Consider the following 21806-nt stretch of genomic DNA (forward strand, 5'->3'; position numbering starts at 1 on the left):
CTAGCCATTGTTGATCCACCTTTCATTTTCCATTTGTTTTGTCTTTGTTTTCTACACACCTGGTTTCATTCCCCAATTACATGTTCATGTATGTAACCCTCTGTTTCCCCCATGTTTTTGTGCGTGATTGTTTCTATGTTCATTCGGTACGTTATGGCTGGTTTTCGACGGGTGCTGTTTTCGACGGGTGCTGTTTTCACCCGTGCGTAATTGATTACCGTTTATTGTTGGTCAAGTGTATTGATACCTTGTGCCTTTATTTTGAGTAAAGTACGTTGCTCACTCATTCTGCACTCCTGCGCCTGACTTCATGCACCAGCTACACCCACCTTCTGACACTTTCAATCTTCAATAGCTCTTGCACAAAGCGTACCATGACTATGAAAATTATATATCCTGAATCGGAGGAGCATGGAGACAAATCCACAGCTTTTTTTTTTGTTAAAATATCTTGAATTTTTTTATTTTTTTGCTTTCAATCTTCAATAGCTCTTACACAAAGTGTGCCATTACTATGAACATGATACATTCTGAATCAGGAGAGGATGGACAAAAATGCACGGCATTAGTTTTTTTTTATATTTCGTAGTTTAAAAAAATAATTTTGTGCTTTCAATCTTCAATAGCTCTTACATGCCATGGCTATTAAAATTATATAATCTGAATTGGGGCGGATGGACCTTATATAGACAGGTTTGTGCCTTTCCTAATCATGCCCAATCAATTGAATTTACCACAGGTGGACTCCAATGAAGTTGGACACTTTAAGGATGATCAATGGAAACAGGTTGCACCTGAGCTCAATTTCGAGTCTCATAGCAAAGGGTATTTCTGTGTTTTATTTTTAATACAGTTGCAAAATTTCTAAAAACCTGTTTTTGCTTTGTCATTATGGGGTATTGTGTGTAGATTAATGAGAAAAAAAATGAAATCCATTTTTAGAATAAGGCTGTAACGCAACAAAATTTGGAAAAAAGGAAGGGGTCTGAATATTTTGTCCAATATGAAAAGCGTACATAACATTGTGCAATACAAACGGGTTAATTAACAATGTGATTTAAATTATAAATATAATATAATAACCAATATATATATATATATATATATAATTATTTTTATATTAATATTGTTATTGCTATTATTATTAGCATCATACATAATTTTTGTTTATTTGGCCCTCATAACATCATGGCCACCTAATCCTCCCCAGCTTCCAATTGGCTCATTCACCCCCCCCCCCCCCCCCCCCCCCACCTGTGAATGGCCACCTAATCCCCCCCCCCCCCCTGTAACTATTCCCCCAGGCCATTGCTGTAAAAGAGAATGTGTTCTCAGTCAACTTTCCTGATAAAGTAAGAGTGAAATAAAATGTAAATAAATTATTTGTATTACTGTTGTTACCATAAGAACTATCTAGTAATCATTTGTTTTAATGCTGTTAAGTATATTGTCAATGTTATAATATTATATGTACTTTTAAATCCATTAACTATTGCCCTTTTTTGATCAATTCGAAGTCTGCTAACATTTCCTAATAAAATTGTACGAATTCCGACCATTTGTATAATTTTATCTCGTCATTTCCCGGAACTTTTATTTTGAATCGAAATCGCCGAGGTCACGTCGTTATTGATTGCTGGGTCTTGCTTATTCTTGGTCAGTTCTCAGCGGTATGACACATCGCTAACCATAAAAAAACAGGCACGTATACAGAGGCGCTCTCGTGTATGTCGCCCTCTATCGCCCAGGAAGGCAGATGCAACAATAAAAGTGAGCTTTGTTTAAGATCAGCAAAGGTTGACAACCCAACAAATACGCTCACCCCTCGGCTCGACCACTACAATAATAATCTGTGATATCTATCAGACCTTTGTTGGAGGTGCTCCTCTTTCCATTCTAGGGTTGAGCCTGGGATGTATTTTGAAAATCCCGCACCGACTGTTGCTAATATGTAAGAGTTTACTATTCTTGAATGCACCCCAAGGCTGCGAACATTTCACTGCGCAAACCATGGAACAAACGGCATTTGTTTGGACTCTTCTCTGACATTAAACTCGCACTAATTTCCTCTTCACTCCATTGGATTTTCCACGTCGGATGTAACAAACTTACTCAGACATAATGCTGATAAACAGCTGCTCATAGTTTATCACTTTTAATAAAATGTAACTCTTCGTCCTGAGTGTTCGAAATAGCGGCTCGGTCTAGGAACGGACAACCAACTCATACTTCCTGTTCTGATGTATGTTTCAACAGCGAATGGAAACGATTACGGAGGGGTTGTGACATGAAATAACAAGGTTTTAACGACAGACAGTACGCTAATACAATATGTTGTTGTTTTCTAGCTTATTCAAAGGAGTCTAAAGCCGTCAAGATGCTTGAGACACCTCCTGGATATCCATTTGAAGAGATAGAATATGAGGATATAGAAGTTGAAGAGGTAAGTGTCGTATGATAGCTATACATACCAAACCATCAGCCTTCAATGAGTGAGAAAATGAAGACAGGCAGGGGTGAGAGAAATCACACTAGCTAGCCTGGTTGAATAGTAGAGAAGTTTAGTTTTGTGTTCATCCATGTAACTTCTGAATGCCCATTTCAACTAGAAAGATACCTATTTCAAAACACCAGCTACAGTATCTAGAATGATTTGTAGATTATACAGAAAAGAACGAGACAGACCACCACTCAGAAACATGTCAAATTATAGCCTAGGGAGGAGCCTGTCTGTCCAAGACTCACAGAAGGGACAGAAATGAAAACGCAAGGTCTTCCTTGAAAACATGCTACTAGACTGGAGTTGCAGTGTTTTATGGATGTGTGACATTTGTTTCTCCAGGTTGTTGGCAGAGGAACATTTGGAGTTGTCTTCAAGGCCAAATGGAAAGGCAACGATGTGGCCATCAAGACCATAGAGAGTGAATCTGAGAGGAAAGCTTTTGTAGTAGAGGTACAGGAACATCCTTGCCTGAAAATCACTTTTTTTGTGTGTTAAGCCTGCTTTTGGGTATAGTGTATTGTTGAAATGAGTTTGTCTTGTTATCACAATAATGTCCATCCTTTAAAAAAAACCACTAACATTTATTGATACATTTTATATTAGGTAGCAGCAGTCAAATGATATCCAATTACAATGGAAACGAAACAGTATGTATGTATGTATGTATGTATGTATGTATGTATGTATGTATGTATGTATGTATGTATGTATGTGTATATATATATATGTATGTATGTATATGTGTGTGTTTAGATGGTGAGATCCATTTCACTTATCCATGTCTCTTCTTCATCCAGCTCCGCCAGCTTTCCAGAGTAAATCACCCAAATATTGTCAAGCTCTATGGCTCATGTCATAATCCAGTAAGTACATTCAGGAAAGTTGTCGTCTTAGTATGATTTGCCTGCTGTTCAACGATATACTGTAGTGTCATAATTCCTTTATTAGTTGTTATTATTGGTTATTATTCATTTATTAGGTCTACACTTTTTTGTCTATATTAATTTGACACCAGATTTGCAATCCCATACAGTATGCCTACTGTAAGTGTTTTCCCTTTTTGATCACAATAATTGTAACATTCACACACAGGTCTGTCTTGTTATGGAATACGCTGAAGGTGGCTCTTTATACAATGGTAAGAAATTACTCTTTGACTCTCCACTGTCGGCATATCTATTTAGTATGGCCATCGAAATGTTAGCTATTCAAATCAGATCCAACAGTAATACATAGGGGTGTCATTGTATGCTGACGACTCAAACGTCCTCTTAAATCTGCAATCTGGATCCCTCCACAATCTCAGAGGATCTAGATCATTTTTCTGACCTCTCGGGATTACAGCCGAACTAGGATAAGTGTACCATATTACATATTGGATCGCAAAAAAATGCAACTTCTACATTACCGTGTAGTTTACCAATAAAATGGTCTGACGGGGATGTGGACACACTCAGTATTCATATCCCTAAAGAAATAAAGAAGCTTACTACAACACATTTTAACAGAAAGTTAGTAAAAATAGATAAGATCTTGCTACCATGGAATGGTAAATACCTATTTGTGGAAAAATCACCCTGATTAATTCTTTAGTTATATCCCAGTTTACCTATTTACAGTGGTGGAAAAAGTACCCAATTGTCATACTTGAGTAAAAGTAAAGATACGTTAATAGAAAATGTCTCAAGTAAAAGTGAAAGTCACCCAGTAAAATACTACTTTAGTAAAAGTCTAAAAGTATTTGGTTTTAAATATACTTAAGTATCAAAAGTAAAAGTATAAATCATTTCAAATTCCTTATATTAAGCAAACCAGATGGCACCATTTTCTTATTTTTTTATTTACGGATAGCCAGGGACACACCAACACTCAGACATAATTTACAAACAAAGCATTTGTTTAGTGAGTCCTCCAGATCAGAGGCAGTACATGACCAGAGATGTTCTCTTGACAAGTGTGTGAATTGGACCATTTTCCTCTCCTGCTAAGCATTCAAAATGTAACAAGTACTTTTGGGTGTCAGGGAAAATGCATGGAGTAAAAACTACAGTATTTTCTTTAGGAATGTAGTGAAGTAAAAGTAGTCAAAAATATTAAAGTACAGATACAAAAAAATAACGACTTAATTAGTTCTTGAAAGTATTTTTACTTAAGTACTTTACACCACTGTTCAATTGAGAGAATTTCCACACTGCCACGTAGGGCTGCACGATATGGGCAAATCATATAGGACTTGTTTTTAACCAAATGTTGCAATTGCGATTTGACTTGCCAATTAGAGCAAAACTGTTTTTGCGCCAGGGTAGGAACTAAAGTGTTGATGAGTGTTTCCTAGGGGACCCTAAAAGTTTTGGCTACATTGCATGTTGCTAACATATAATTTTGCTTTGCATATTCCTCTTTGATTTAGAAGATACTGTTGCACAAACAACATGCTGATTTAGGTCTACACCATCGCTGATATTATCAGTCTGTATTAGCTAGCTACGTTTGCTCTTAGTACATTTATTAGCTAGCTAGAATTAGCGGCTAACAATTAGCATCTTACAAGATTTAGGGCAACTTGCTAAGAAAATACAAACTAGCTGTTTGCTGATGTAAGAAACACAAACTAATAGTGTCATTATAGAATGATAGTGGATTTATATTAAGAAGCAAAGCGAAAACAGCATTGTTGTTGTATGTGCTGCATTGGCCATGCAGACTGAACGCAAGTGTCTCGTGGTTGAGGAACAACAAATGCGCTCCTTGAGTGACAGGGGGCGTGGCTTGGTCTGTGTGGAAAGCCGCATAGAGAGAAAGAGCGGAGAGGGATGACTCAAGTAGCGATGTAAACTATAAAAATTAACATTACACATGGCGTATCACATTTAACAAACCAAACATTCAAATACCGGTATAGAAAGTAAAGTAAAAACCCAAACCGGTACCTGCGTCAATTACCTGTACATTATTTTCTTTAGGAATGTAGTGAAGTAAAAGTTGTCAAGAATATAAATGGTAAAGTAAAGTACAGATACCTCAAAAAACAACTTAAGTAGTACTTTCAAGTATTTTTACTTCAGTACTTTACACCACTGCCTATGTTCTATTGGCCCTGCCTATGCCAAACGATTTGTCTTTTAAATAATTTTAACAAAAATGATTTCACTTTATTTGGAATGGCAAGCCAGACAAAATTAAATGTGCATATTTATATAATGAATATGAGTTATTAAATATTAAAGCATTAAACCTCTAAAATTATCAGTATTACAAAATATATACTTAAACCCAAACTGGATCTCCAGTAGATTAGTAAGAATGGCTCATCCCTTGTTCAAAAATGGCCTTTTTACATTTATACAGATTACAACCTCTCACTTTCAGTTAAATGAAAAATATGTATGTATTCTGTCTTGACTGTGTTGTGTCTGTCCATTCCCAGTGCTGCATGGAGCTGAGCCCCTGCCCCAGTACAGTGCATCCCATGCTATGAGCTGGTGTCTGCAGTGTGCTCAGGGGGTCTCCTATCTCCATGGCATGAAACCCAAGGCCCTCATTCACAGAGACCTCAAACCACCCAAGTATGACTCTTTTGTGTGTGCTGTTCCTAAACTGTCTGTTTTAGGGTTGCAAAATTCTGGAAACTTTCCCAAATGTTCCCAGTTTTCCTGAATATTCCTGGAAGTACGGGGGAATAAGCAGGAACTTTGGGAATCCTCCAACCAGGATTGCTGGAAAATGTGGGAATTATGGGAAAGTTACCAGATCTCATTAACACAAGTCTGTTTACAGTACTTACATATTTAATGAAGTTGTTGCACTCTCTGAACCTAAACCATATAAATTTGTTTCAGTCTGCTACTTGTACAGGGGGGCACAGTGTTGAAGATCTGTGACTTTGGGACAGCCTGTGACATTCAGACACACATGACCAACAACAAAGGAAGTGCAGCCTGGATGGCACCAGAAGTGTTTGAAGGCAAGTATCCTATAGCAAGGCGCTTTCCTCCTTTCATTCAAAAGCAAAAGACGAAAATGGTCTGAGCACCGATTCTCTCTGTGTCACCAATAGAACAATCTAGGGTCTCCGTCTAACCTGTATTCCTTCACTCACCTGTATCTCTCTCTGTGACTCTGTTGTCCAGGCAGTAACTACAGTGAAAAGTGTGATGTGTTCAGCTGGGGTATCATCCTGTGGGAGGTGATCACTCGCAGGAAGCCCTTTGACGAGATCGGAGGATCGGCCTTCTGCATCATGTGGGCTGTGCACAGAGGTGAGAGGTCACAGAGCCATAGACTCTTAGTGAAGTTACATACATACATACACCCAGAGGAATAAATCCGGAAGAGAAAAATGTACAGTACCAGTCAAAAGTTTGGACACACCTACTCATTCAAGGGTTTTTCTTTATTTTTAAAAATGTTCTACAATGTAAAATAATAGTGAAGACATCAAAACTATGAAATAACACATATGGAATCATGGAGTAACCAAAAAGGTTTAAATCAAAATATATTTTATATTTGAGATTCATCAAAGTAGCCACCCTTTGCCTTGATGACAGCTTTGCACACTCTTGGCATTCTCTCAACCAGCTTCATGAGGTAGTCACCTGAAATGCATTTCAATTAACAGGTGTGGAATTTCTTTCCTTCTTAAGGCATTTGAGCTAGAGGTCGACCGATTAATCGAAATGGCCGATTAATTAGGGCCGATTTCAAGTTTTCATAACAATCAGTGTTTGCCATTTTTGGACGCCGATCATGGCCGATTACATTGCACTCTACGAGGAGACTGCGTGGCAGGCTGACTACCTGTTATGCGAGTGCAGCAAGGAGCCAAGGTAGGGTGCTAGCTAGCATTAAACTTATCTTATAAAAAACAATCAATCTTAACATAATCACTAGTTAACTACACATGGTTGATGATATTACTAGTTTATCTAGCTTGTCCTGCGTTGCGTATAACCGATGCGGTGCCTGTTCATTTATCATTGAATCATAGCCTACTTCACCAAACGGGTGATTTAACAAGCGCATTCGCGAAAAAAGCACCTTTCTTAAAATCAATACACAAGTATATATTTTTAAACCTGCATATTTAGTTAATATTGCCTGCTAACATGAATTTCTTTTAACTAGGGAAATTGTGTCACTTCTCTTGTGTTCTGTGCAACAGAGTCAGGGTATATGCAGCAGTTTGGGCCGCTTGGCTCGTTGCGAACTGTGAAGACTATCATCTCCCGCCAAACGGGAGATGATTTAACAAAAGCGTATTTGCGAAAAAAACACAATCGTTGCACGAATGTACCAACCGTAAACATCAATGCCTTTCTTAAAATCAATACACAGAAGTATATATTTTTAAACCTGCATATTTAGTTAAAAGAAATTCATGTTAGCAGGCAATATTAAACTAGGGAAATTGTGTCACTTCTCTTGCGTTCATTGTACGCAGAGTCAGGGTATATGCAACAGTTTGGGCCGCCTGGCTCGTTGCGAACTAATTTGCCAGAATTTTACGTAATTATGACATAACATTGAAGGTTGTGCAATGTAACAGGAATATTTAGACTTATGGATGCCACCCGTTAGATAAAATACGGAACGGTTCCGTATTTCACTGAAAGAATAAACATTTTATTTTTGAAATTATAGTTTCCGGATTTGACCATATTAATGACCTAAGGCTCGTATTTCTGTGTGTTATTATGTTATAAGTCTATGATTTAATATTTGATAGAGCAGTCTGACTGAGCGGTGGTAGGCAACAGCAGGCTCGTAAGCATTCATTCAAACAGCACTTTCGTGCGTTTGCCAGCAGCTCTTCGCAATGCTTCAAGCACAGCTCTGTTTATGACTTCAAGCCTATTAACTCCCGAGATTAGGCTGGTGTAACCGATGTGAAATGGCTAGCTAGTTAGCGGGGTGCGCGCTAATAGCGTTTCAAACGTCACTCGCTCTGAGACTTGGAGTAGTTGTTCCCCTTGCTCTGCAAGGGCCGCGGCTTTTGTGGAGCGATGGGTAATGATGCTTCAAGGGTGGCTGTTTTCGATGTGTTCCTGGTTCGAGCCCAGGTAGGGGCGAGGAGAGGGACGGAAGCTATACTGTTACACTGGCAATACTATAGTGCCTATAAGAACATCCAATAGTCAAAGGTATATGAAATACAAATGGTATAGAGAGAAATAGTCCTATAATTCCTATAATAACCTCAACCTAAAACCTGGGAATATTGAAGATTCATGTTAAAAGGGACCACCAGCTTTCATATGTTCTGAGCAAGGAACTTAAACGTTAGCTTTTTTACATGGCACATATTGCACTTTTACTTTCTTCTCCAACACTTTGTTTTTGCATTATTTAAACCAAATTGAACATGTTTCATTATTTATTTGAGGCTAAATTGATTTGATTGATGTATTATATTAAGTTAAAATAAAAGTGTTCATTCAGTGTTGTTGTAATTGTCATTATTACAAATAAATAAATTAAATTTTTTTTTTAAATCAGCCGATTAATTGGTATCGGCTTTTTTTGGTCCTCCAATAATCGGTATCTGTATCAGCATTGAAAAATCATAATCGGTCATCCTCTAGTTTGAGCCAATCAGTTGTGTTGTGACAAGGTAGGGGTGGTATACAGAAGATAGCCCTATTTGGTAAAAGACCAAGTCCATATTATGGCAAGAACAGCTCAAATAAGCAAATAGAAACGACAGTCCATCATTACTTTAAGACATGAAGGTCAGTCAATCCGGAAAATGTTAATAACTTAAAAAAAAGGGAACTTCTTTGGTTCCTACATGATTCTATATGTGTTATTTCATAGTTTTGATGTCTTCACACTACTATTCTACAATGTAGAAAATAGAAAAATAAAGGAAAAACCCTTGAATGAGTAGGTGTGTCCAAACTTTTGTCTGGTACTCTGTGTAGTGAGGTGGAATATACACTACCGTTCAAAAGTTTGGGGTCACAAATTTGTTGTCCATTAAAATAACATCAAATTGATCAGAAATACAGTGTAGACATTGCTAATGTTGTAAATGACTATTGTAGCTAGAAACGGCTGATTTAAAAAAAAAAAAAAAAAAAAAAAATATCTACATAGGTGTACAGAAGCCCATTATCAGCAACCATCACTCCTGTGTTCCAATGGTACATTGTGTTAGCTAATCCAAGTGTATCATTTTAAAAGGCTAATTGATCATTAGAAAACCCTTTTGGAATTATGTTAGCACAGCTTTAAACTGTTCTGATTAAAGAAGCAACAAAATTGTCCTTCTTTAGAATAGTTGAGTATCTGGAGCATCAGCATTTGTGGGTTCGATTACAGGCTAAAAATGGCCAGAAGCAATTAACTTTCTTCTGAAACTCGTCAGTCTATTCTTGTTTTGAGAAATGAAGGCTATTCCATGCGAGAAATTGCCAAGAAACTGAAGATCTCGTACAACGCTGTGTGCTACTCCCTTCACAGAACAGCGCAAACTGGCTCTAACCAGAATAGAAAGAGGAGTGGGAGACCCCAGTGCACAACTGAGCAAGAGGACAAGTACATTAGAGTGTCTAGTTTGAGAAGCAGACGCCTCACAAGTCCTCAACTGGCAGCTTCATTAAATAGTACCTGCAAAACACCAGTCTCAACGTTAACAGTAAAGAGGCGACTCCGGGATGCTGGCCTTCTAGGCAGAGTTGCAAAGAATAAACCATATCTCAGAATGGCCAATAAAAATAAAATATTAAGATGGGCAAAATAACACAGACATTGGACAGAGGAAGATTGGAAAACAGTGTTATGGACAGACAAATCTAAGTTTGAGGTGTTCGGATCACAAAGAAGAACATTCGTGAGACACGCAGAAAAAAATGAAAAGATGCTAGAGGAGTGCTTGACGCCATCTGTCAAGCATGGTGAAGGCAATGTGATGTTCTGGGGGTGCTTTGGTGGTGGTAAAGTGGGAGATTTGTACAGGGTAAAAGGGATCTTGAAGAAGGAAGGCAATCACTCCATTTTGCAACGCCATGCCATAGCCTGTGGACGGCACTTAATTGGAGCTAATTTCCTCCTACAACAGGACAATGACCCAAAGCACAGCTCCAAACTATGCAAGAACTGGTATTCTGTCTATAATGGAGTGGCCAGCACAGTCACCGGATCTCAACCCTATTGAGTTTGACCGTATGGTACGTAGAAGTGCCCATCAAGCCAATCCAACTTGTGAGCGGTGCTTCAGGAAGCATGGGGTGAAATCTCTTCAGATTTCCTCAACAAATTGACAACTAGAATGCCAAAGGTCTGCAAGGCTGTAATTTCTGCAAATGGAGGATTCTTTGACGGAAGCAAAGTTTGAAGGACACAATTATTATTTCAATTAAAAATCATTATTTTTAACCTCGTCAACATCTTGACTATATTTCCTATTCATTTTGCAACTCATTTCATGTATGTTTTCATGGAAAACAAGGACATTTCTAAGTGACCCCAAACTTTTGAACGGTAGTGTAGGTTTGAAGAAAACCTCACCTATTTGTTAAATGAAGGAAAGAAGGTGAGTAGAGGAAGCCACTCTAGACTGACATTCCCCCACTGACTTGTTAGTCTCCTGTATGTGTTCTCAGGTACTCGCCCACCCCTGATAAAGGACCTCCCGGAGCCCCTTGAGGGCCTGATGACACACTGCTGGGACAAAGACCCTGCCCAGAGGCCCTCCATGGAGGAGGTCAGAAACACCATGGCAAACCTCATGAAGGTACAGTACTGGAAAACCCACAGACCCATGTTCTCAGAACTTCACAATCACAACTCTAATAATAACCCATATATGTTAGTAATACCTGCAATTTCAAGACTTCGCTCTTAGGGGGGAATTCAGACCCAAGTTACACGCAGAAATGGAACTTTATTCCCTTTTCTCTGAGTATTCTGACCTTGAACTTAAGTATGAGGAAACACAGCCAGCTATTTGTTTGGGGTGGAGGTCATATAAATATAGGTGTGGCAGAGGTGTGTCTACAGGAAATCATGAATAAGGTCGAGCACCTGTCGTTTCCAAGTGGAAAAGCATTGACTATTTCCAATAGAAATAACACCATTCTCCATGCACTGAAATGTATAAATTGATAACAACTTGATTCATTATTTATCCGTTTGGAGAAAGGGATTATAATTAGGCCTAGAAATGGCAATTGTTTTAAAATATTTTTCCTTATGATTGCTGGAGACGAATGTGAAACCAGTCATATGGAAGCAAACTGAAAATAATTTCAACAAGACATATATTTCGGACCCTTTCGGACCCTTCAGTGAAGTAGACTGTAAATAGGTGTGCCTTTATTCACAATTGTTATTGTATGTCCTCATCATTTGAGGGGATGAAATTTAGAGACCCAAACTATAGGCTTATTTAGCGCCTAACCTACCGAGTAGATTTATGCACTCTAGAATGTTTTAATTATATGCCCGGGCTTTTCTCCGTTTTTTTTTTTACAATTTGTATGATATACAGTGTCTTCAGACAGTATTCACACCCCTTGACTTTCCACATTGTGTTGTGTTACAGCCTGAATTTAAATGGATTACATTTCGATTTTTTTGCCACTGGCCTACACACAATTATGTTTTTAGAAATGTTTACAAATGAATTACAAATGAAAAGCTGAAACATATTGAGTCAATAAGTATTCAACCCCTTTGTTATAGCAAGACTGACATTCTGACAAGACTGACAAGTCACATAATAAGTTGCAATGTGTGCAATAATAGTGTTTACCATGATTTTTGAATGACTACGTCATCTCTGTACCCCACATATACAATTATCTGTAAGGTCCCTCAGTCGAGCAGTGATTTCAAACACAGATTCAACCACAAAGACCAGGGAGGTTTTCCAGTTCCTCACAACAAAGAAGGGCACTTATTGGTAGATGGGTAAAAAAGTGTTATGTTTGGGGCAAATCCAATACAACACATTACTGAGTACAACTCTATATTTTCAAGCTGCATCATGTTATAAGTATGCTTGTAATCGTTAAGGACTGGGGAGTTTTCAGGATAAAAAAGGCACAGGCAGAATCCTAAAGGAAAACCTGGTTCAGTCTGCTTTCCACCAGACACTGGGAGATGAATTCATCTTAGAAAACAGACCAAATCTACATTGGAGTTGCTTAGCAAGAAGACAGTGAATGTGGCTGAGTTAAATCTGCTTGAAAATCTATGGCAAGATGGGAAAATGGTTGTCTAGCAGTGATCTACAACCAATTTGACAAAGCTTGAAGAATTTTGAAAATAATTATGGTCAAATTCTGCACAACACAATCCAGGTTTGGAAAGCGCTTAGAGCCTTACCCAGAAAGACTCACAGTTTTAATCGCTGCCAACGGTGATTCTAACATGTATTGTCTCAGGGGGTTGAATATTTATCTAATCAATATATATTAGTGTTTATTTCTTGTATTATTTTTTTTTTACAAATGTTAGAATTGTTCTTCCAGTTTGGCATTAGAGTATTTTGTGTAGGCCGTTGACAAAAAATGACAATTGTAACACAACAAAATGTGTAAAAAGTCACGGGGTGTGAATACTTTCTGAAGCCACTGTATATAGATGGCTTTCTTTAATTGATCCCTAACGTTCTGAACCCGTTCTCTCTATATATTAAATTGAGTCTGTCGAGAAAATTCTAATGAAAGATGCACCGTATTTAAAGGGATGGCTTTAGATAAATATAATAAAGTCCATTAGGAAATCTGTTGGACAGCAAGTGGGAGGGTTTTTCAGCGATTTAATTACATTTATTCAGAGCACATAGAGCTCGTTGCGCACCTGCATAAGGTAAGTTTGAATACCAAATACTGAGAAGTGCTTCAATCAAAATGCGTTGAAAAGGCGCATACATTTCTGACTGAAGTCTGAATCGGGCCCTTAGTTATTAAGAAATGGTGTCTTTGTTCCACAGTTTAAGTGTTTGATTTTATATCTACATTGAACAAAAATATACAGTTGAAGTCAGAAGTTTACATACACTTAGGTTGGAGTCATTAAAACTAGTTTTTCAACCACTCCACAAATTTCTTGTTATCAAACTATAGTTTTGGCAAGTCGGTTAGGACAATTACTTTGTTCATGACACAAGTAATTTTTCCAACAATTGTTTACAGACAGATTATTTCACTTAATTCACTGTATCACAATTCTAGTGGGTCAGAAGTTTGCATACGCTGAGTTGACTGTGCCTTTAAACAGCTTGGAAAATTCCAGAAAATTATGTCATGGCTTTAGAAGCTTCTGATAGGCTAATTGACATCATTTGAGTCAATTGAAGGTGTATCTGTGGATGTAGGCCTACCTTCAAACTCAGTGCCTCTTTGCTGACATCATGGGAAACTCAAAAGAAAATCAGCCAAGACCTCAGAAAAAATTATTGTAGACCTCTACAAGTCTGGTTCATCCTTGGGAGCAATTTCCAAATGCCTGAAGGTACCACTTTCATCTGTACAAACAATAGTACGCTGCAGGAGGGACTGGTGCACTTCACAAAATAGATGACATCATGAGGAAGGGAAATGATGTGGATATATTGAAGCAACATCTCAAGACATCAGTCAGGAAGTTAAAGCTTGGTCGCAAATGGATCTTCCAGATGGACAATGACCCCAAGTATACTTCCAAAGTTGTGGTAAAATGGCTTAAGGGCAACAAAGTCAAGGTATTAGATTGGCCATCACAAAGCCCTGACCTCAATCCCATAGACAATTTGTGGGCAGAACTGAAAAAGCGTGTGCGAGCAAGGAGGCCTACAAACCTGACTCATTTACACCAGCTCTGTCAGGAGTAATGGGCCAAAATTCACCCAACTTATTGTGGGAAGCCTGTGGAAGGCTACCCAAAATTTAAAGGCAATGCTACCAAATACTAAGTGAGTGTATGTAAACTTCTGACCCACTGGGAATGTGATGAAAGAAATAAAATATGAAGTAAATAATTTTCTCTACTATTATTCTGACATTTCACCTTCTTAAAATGAAGTAGTGATCCTAACTGACCTAAGACAGGGAATTCTTACTAGGATTAAATGTCAGGAATTGTGAAAAACTGAGTTTAAATGTATTTGGCTAAGGTGTATGTAAACTTCCGACTTCAACTGTAAATGCAGCATTGAAGGAGTTGGTCCCATATTTTATGAGCTGAAATAAAAGATCCCAGAAATATTCCAAAAGCTTCTTTCTCTCAAATTTTGTGCACACATTTGTTTACATCCCTGTTGGTGAGAAGTTCACCTTTGCCAATCCATCCACCTGACAGGTGTGGCATATAAAGAAGCTGATTAAACAGCATGATCATTACACAGGTGCATCTTGTGATGGGGACAATAAAAGGCCTCTAAAATATGCAGTTTTGTCACACAACACAATCCCACAGATGTCTCAAGTTTTGAGGGAGTGTGCAATTGCCATGCTAACTGCAGGAATGTACACCAGCTTTTGCCAGAGAATTGAATGTTCATTTCTCTACAATAAGCCGCCTCCAACGTTGTTTTGAATAATTTGGCAGTACATCCAACTGGTCTCACAACCGCAGACCATGTGTAACCATGCAAGCCCAGGACCTCCATCGAGCTTCTTCACCTGCGGGATTGTCTGGGACCGGCATAAGCTATGGATAATGAACATAATTGCATTTTATTGGTGGCAATTTGAATGCACAGAGATACCGTGACGAGATCCTGAGGCCCATTGTCGTGCCATTCATCTACCGCCATCACCTTATGTTTCAGCATGATAATGCACGGCCCCATGTCGCTAGGATCTGTACACAATTCCTGGAAGATGAAAATGTCCCAGTTCTTCCATGGCCTGCATACTCACCAGACATGTCACCCATTGAGCATGTTTGGGATGCTCTGGATCGACGTCTACGACAGCGTGTTCCAGTTCCCGTCAATATCCAGCATCTTCGCACAGCCATTGAAGAGGAGTGGGACAACATTCCACAGGCCACAATCAACAGCCTGAACAACTCTATGCGAAGGAGACGTGTCGCGCTGCATGAGGAAACTGGTGGTCACACTGGTTTTCTGATCCACGCCCCTACATTTTTAACATTTTTATAAAGGTATCTGTGACCAACAGATGCATATCTGTATTCCCAGTCAAGTTAAACCCATAGATTAGGGCCAAAATAATTTATTTCAATTGTCTGATTTCCTTATATGAACTGTACCTCAGTAAAATCTTGCGTTATCTTGCATGTTGCGTTTTTATATTTTGTTCAGTATACAATTCCTGTAAGCATTGTGCATTGCACTCTTCCTCCCATGTGTCTGCAGTACTTCCCAGGGTCTGATGAGCCTCTTCAGTACCCCCACCAGTGTCCAAGCAACAGCAGGAGTGGCTCCTCCTCAGCCACAAGCACAGGTGAGTTCCATAGATTTAGATACGCTTTGAAAGTTTATGGATTATATCAACATTTGGAGACAAGTAACACTTTATCTTGTATTAACATTGAGTAATTGCTTTGGAAATGCATATTAATGAAGTTCAGAAGTTGCTGTTATTATAGAAGTTTCTGGAAAAACATTTTAAAAAGCCATCTTCTCTTCTGTAGGTTCCAATGCAGACAACACTATCAACAGCTACAGATCCGAAAGTAACATGGAGCATGGAACAAACTGTCAAGAGAGAGATGACACCCTGAAAAACGAAAAATTTCCACTTCAGTTCAAACCATCAAAGGTGATGCATTTATAAACTAAAAAAAAAAAAAGAAAAGAAATGTCCTCTTACTGTCAACTGCGTTTATTTTCAGCAAACTTAACATGTGTAAATATTTGAATGAACATAAGATTCAACAACTGAGACATAAACTGAATAATGTGTCACCGAACAAAGGGGGGGTCAAAATCAAAAGTAACAGCCACCAGCTGCATTATGTACTGCAGTGCATCTCCTCCTCATGGACTGCACCAGATTTGCCAGTTCTTGCTGTGAGATGTTACCCCACTCTTCCACCAAGGCACTCGCAAGTTCCCGGACATTTGGCCCTAGCCCTCACCCTCCGATCCAACAGGTCCCAGACGTGCTCAATGGGATTGAGATCTGGGCTCTTCGCTGGCCATGGCAGAACACTGACATTCCTGTCTTGCAGGAAATCACGCACAGAACGAGCAGTATGGGTGGTGGCATTGTCATGCTGGAGGGTCATGTCAGGATGAGCCTGCAGGAAGGGTATCACATGAGGGAGGAGGATTGTCTTCCCTGTAACGCACAGTGTTGAGATTGCCTGCAATGACAACAAGCTCAGTCCGATGATGCTGTGACACACTGCCCCCAGACCATGACGGACCCTCCACCTCCAAATCGATCCCGCTCCAGAGTACAGGCCTCGGTGTAACGCTCATTCCTTCGACGATAAACGCGAATCCGACCATCACCTCTGGTGAGACCAAACTGTGACTCGTCAGTGAAGAGCACTTTTTGCCAGTCCTGTCTGGTCCAGCGACGGTGGCTTTGTGCCCATAGGCGACGTTGTTGCCGGTGATGTCTGGTGAGGACCTGCCTTACAACAGGCCTACAAGCCCTCAGTCCAGCCTCTCTCAGCCTATTGCGGACAGTCTGAGCACTGATGGAAGGATTGTGCATTCCTGGTTTAACTCGGGCAGTTGTTGTTGCCATCCTGTACCTGTCCCGCAGGTGTGATGTTCGGATGTACCGATCCTGTGCAGGTTTTGTTACACGTGATCTGCCACTGCGAGGACGATCAGCTGTCCGTCCTGTCTCCCTGTAGCGTTGTCTTAGACGTCTCATGGTACGGACATTACAATTTATTGCCCTGGCCACATCTGCAGTCCTCATGCCTCCTTGCAGCATGCCTAAGGCACGTTCACGCAGATGAGCAGGGACCCTGGGCATCTTTCTTTTGGTGTTTTTCAGAGTCAGTAGAAAGGCCTCTTTAGTGTCCTAAGTTTTTATAACTGTGACCTTAATTGCCTAAGCTGTCTTAACAACCGTTCCACATGTTCATTAATTGTTTATGGTTCATTGAACAAACATGGGAAACAGTGTTTAAACCCTTTACAATGAAGATCTGTGAAGTTATTTGCATTTATTTGGATTTTTACGAATTATCTTTAAAAGACAGGCTCCTGAAAAAGGGATGTTTCTTTTTTTGCTGAGTTTAGTTGTCGCAAAAGCTCAAGTAATAACTCACCCCATCCATGTTCATGCTGTTCATGTTCTTTCTCAGGGGGGAACATTACGCCCCAGCCTGCCCCTGTCCAGAGGGCCTAGTATGGAGAGCCTGCCTGAGCGTACCCAGAGCCCTGCCCCCACTGAGGTCAAAGGGCAATGTGCTGGCCAGTCAGGGCCTGAGCTGAGAGCACCTATCAGTCCCACAGGTATGGGCCCTATTTAGTATTGGTTGAAAGAATAGAGCTAGTTTACCAAAGATTGTATATGCATGGAACCTACTGTATTTCTGACACTGTCACTACAGTGTTCACCAGGGGGCAGTACCATACAACATAGAGTATATGCTCACCATTATGTTTTCTGTCCTCAGATATTAATGGTTTGGACAGCTCCATCCCCATGGCTTATCTGACACTAGATCACCAGCTGCAGGTACTGTTCTTTCTCCATTCATCCTCAATCCTGACTGATACTAAATCATCTTACTGATAACCAACTAGCAATGTTTTACATACTTACATCTCAATAGCCTACTCACTGCCCTGTTTGGATTTCATGTGTCCTCCACTTGAAATATTACATTTGTTTAAAAAGTGAAGTACTGTTCATTATAAGAATGTATGTGTAAATTGTAAGTGCAGGATGGTGATGTGTGTATTCCTGGGTTGGGTTTAGCCCCTGGCCCCATTCTCAAACTCCAAAGAGTCCATGGCTGTGTTTGAGCAGCACTGCAGAATGGCCCAGGAGTACCTGAAAGTGGAGACTGAAATTGCCCTACTCACCCAGAGAAAGTAAGTCACATATGAGCCCAGCATTCCCTATGCAGAAGATGTTTGTCCAATATGTACAACCCGTACTGAAGATGGCACTGTAATCTGGTGTTATGTCTAATTAATTACTGTTGAAGATGTTTTACTAACTTCTATTTGTTGTGATACCGGTTACTCTTAACATGAATGAATTTATTAGAATTAAATCTAATAACATTGTTTCCTGTACAGAATATTGTAGTATTTTACTGTATGTAGTAATTAGTTGTAGAGTGTCAGTGAATGTAGGCTACCTAAATGCTAAACATGTCCTCTCTCCCTTTGTCGTGGCGATGTGTAGGAAGGAGTTAATCTCTGAGCTGGACCAGGATGAAAGGGAGCAGCAAAATACGTCCCGTCTGGTTCAGGAGCACAACAAACTGTTGGACGAGAACAAGAGCCTCTCCACCTACTTCCACATTTGTAAGAACAAGCTGGAGCGGATTCAGAGTCAGCAACAACAGAAGAGTTAGAATGCCTCTTGATGTGTGCTTGTTGCCCCAGAACTGTGTTCAGATCAACAGCAGCCAAATAGACTGTCAAGGGGCCATTTTGTGATGTCTCCTTTGTAGACCCTCAACTGTTTTGGGATTTGCAGCCAAATATACCTGCCATATTTGTGAAGGCTGCTTCATATTGCTCATCAACTGTTTTCAGATGAGCAGCCCAAGAGACTGGCCATTTAGTGAACTCTTTCCTGTTGCTCTTAAGCTGTTCCTGGATCAGTGGCCAAAGCGGAAGGCCATGTCATTATGAATGCTTTGTAGATCCTCAACGGATCCACAGTCAGCAGCAGACTGCGCAAAGCATGTCTCCCCTCAGATTCTTGCTCCCCAATGCGCTGTACAGTAACGACATACTCCACCTGTCTCAATCCAGAGCTGCGTTCAGTACAACAATGTTGCGAAATGTTGTGCAAGACCTATTAAGAACAGCTAAGTTAATTTACATGCATGTTTTCATAAAGACGTCATTCTATTCTGCCTGAGGTACACTGGACTAGTTGAACAAGGAAAGTGTGGAGGCCCTGTAAAGTCATCTCCTACTGTAGCTATTGACATCCAGAGGAAAATGCAGTTGCCCATAGAGACTGACCCCCTCCCACCATTGTGCCTAAGGGCAACTTCTGCCCATAGCTCGACATCCAGGAATGATCAGAAAGGCTTTGTAGAATTTATTGATGTTGTGAAGGGGGTGACTTTCAGTAACACCTCAGATGACTTGAGGTGTTTCCTGTCTTGTAGCAGATGACTGTCACTATACCCTCCCCAGGACTGTTCTAGAGGTGCTAGTTGTAAAAGAAGTGACTCAGCTTGTTTTCACCGTCTGACTCTGGCCTCTCTGTGACAGCTAGCTTGGTATGGAGATGACAAATAGATGACTAAGTTGTGTTTTTAAATGTTTATGCTCATTCTTATATCTGTATTCCCTTTTTACGGACACAGAGCAAAGAAAACATTAGGAACACCTCCCTAATATTGCATTGCACACCCTTTTGCCCTCAGAACAGCCTCAGTTTGTCAGGGCATGGACTCTACAAGGTGTCAAAGGTGTTCCAATGCTGGCCCATGTTGATCCCAATGTTGGCTGGATGTCCTTTGGATGGTGGACCATTCTTGATATACACAGGAAACTGTTGAGTGTGAAAAACTCAGCAGCATTGCAGTTCTTGACACACTCAAACCGGTGCCCCTGGCACATACAACCATACCCCGTTCAATGGCACTTAAATATTTTGTCTTGCCCATTCATCCTCTGAATGGCACACACACATAATCCATGTCTCAATTGTCTCTTATGCTTAAAAATCCTTCTTTAACCTGTTTCCGCCCCTTCATCTACATTGATTGAAGTGCATTTAACAGGTGACAACAATAAGGGATCATAGCTTTCACCTGGATTCACCTGGTCAGTCTACGTCATGGAAAGGGCAGGTGTTCCTAATGTTTTGTACTCTCAATGTATATGCAGTGGCTCCTTGAGAAGCAATGACAATATTTATAAAGGATCTTTTGTTTTTATTAATTTTATGTAGCCTATATTTTGAGATCTTTCTCAAGTCTATCTGCCTAAGATGTTTTCGATATGTTTTCTCATTCTAAATTTAGAATACCATCACCACGTAGTCCACTCAGTATTAGTGTTTATATTTTGTCTTTCACTTTGGTATTCACTCCTAAATGTGTATGTGCTGGTTGTGGACTTGGAGTTTGGTCTTGTACTTCCACAAATGTGTTACACACTTGTTTGCTCGATTTGCCCTCTGTGTGCGTGTGTGTTCACAAGTTGCCTTAGGTTGTATCTCACTGTGTATTGTATTTTTCTAAATAGCGTTTTGACTTGCAAAATCGGAAAAGGTTGTCAATGCACTTTTGAATGTATATCTTAAGAACTTCAAAAGTACTGAAATAAAAAAGTGAATGCACACAAGAAAAGGCTGCTTTTACATTCTTGGTATTAAGGCATTCGTGATTGAATATAATATAATCTGTTGCCCTAACATATCTTTTTGGTTTCATCTGCACTTTGTGTGTCACTTGACAGTTCTGAAACACCTGTATGCTTGAGTGCATAAAACATTTCCTGTTATCTATGTTTTCAATGGTTTGATATATTCTTAGAAAAATATTTATTCAGATAGTATTTTTGGGAAGTAGAATAATATCAGCATAAATGTCCTTTATTTCAATTGACTTGTTCCCCCTTTTTGTAAATTGGTGACACGCTTTGAGCACTGTTTTTTTTTTTATATAATTTATTTAAACATTGTGCTTGGTCATGCATTTAATGCATACCAAATCATTTTGGTAGCCCCTCTTCAAGATCAACTTATGTGCATATGGCCATTTGCATGCTCATCAAACGTACTGAATAAAGTCATGAACTCCTTTACATCTAAATGAAGTATATGAGTAAGGTATGGAACAAATCTGAAACCATTTTTATGTTTCTGAAGTATGTTTTGTCTCCCAGTTGAAACAGTGTGATGACAAAGGGCTTGCTCAGTCCTGACAGAGGGGGTTTGCTTTGTCTGCAGTGCAGTGGGGATATGACGGCTAAATCACTGGCTAGTGATTAACATGACTGGCTTGTGTTGGCGAAAAAGACTGATGATCTCACTCTCTCTGTCATTCCTGGCATTCCTGTTACAAGCTGCTCAGCTAATGTGAAAATGCTGGTCTTCATACAGTCGTTTTCCCTGCATGTTGAGTATGCTTTGCCTTTGACCCTTACATTGACTTGTTCTGAGTATGAAGTTCTTTCCAAAAATGTAAATGTTATTTTGCGCAGTACAGATATGGGATCTTAATTTGAGCCAGT

General features: G+C 39.6%; 1 protein-coding gene across 2 annotated transcripts; it reads left to right on the top strand.

Annotated features, from left to right (window-relative positions):
- Positions 1–1877: 1877 nt before the first annotated feature.
- Positions 1878–19219, top strand: LOC115162495 (mitogen-activated protein kinase kinase kinase 7). 2 transcript variants are annotated; one of them, XM_029713846.1, is made up of 15 exons: positions 1878–1951; positions 2349–2443; positions 2843–2953; positions 3301–3366; positions 3596–3641; positions 5931–6069; positions 6343–6467; positions 6634–6762; positions 11110–11240; positions 15816–15903; positions 16094–16221; positions 17732–17882; positions 18047–18108; positions 18352–18467; positions 18787–19219. In XM_029713846.1, the coding sequence occupies exons 2-15, from the start codon at positions 2378–2380 to the stop codon at positions 18956–18958; spliced, it is 1530 nt and encodes a 509-aa protein (XP_029569706.1). In that variant the 5' UTR covers positions 1878–1951; positions 2349–2377; the 3' UTR covers positions 18959–19219. The 2 variants fall into 2 exon arrangements, with proteins under 2 accessions (XP_029569706.1, XP_029569705.1); XM_029713845.1 differs by lacking the exon at positions 1878–1951 and adding an exon at positions 1982–2242.
- Positions 19220–21806: the final 2587 nt, after the last annotated feature.

Source organism: Salmo trutta, chromosome 25 (assembly GCF_901001165.1).
Source record: "Salmo trutta chromosome 25, fSalTru1.1, whole genome shotgun sequence".
Taxonomy (NCBI): domain Eukaryota; kingdom Metazoa; phylum Chordata; class Actinopteri; order Salmoniformes; family Salmonidae; genus Salmo; species Salmo trutta.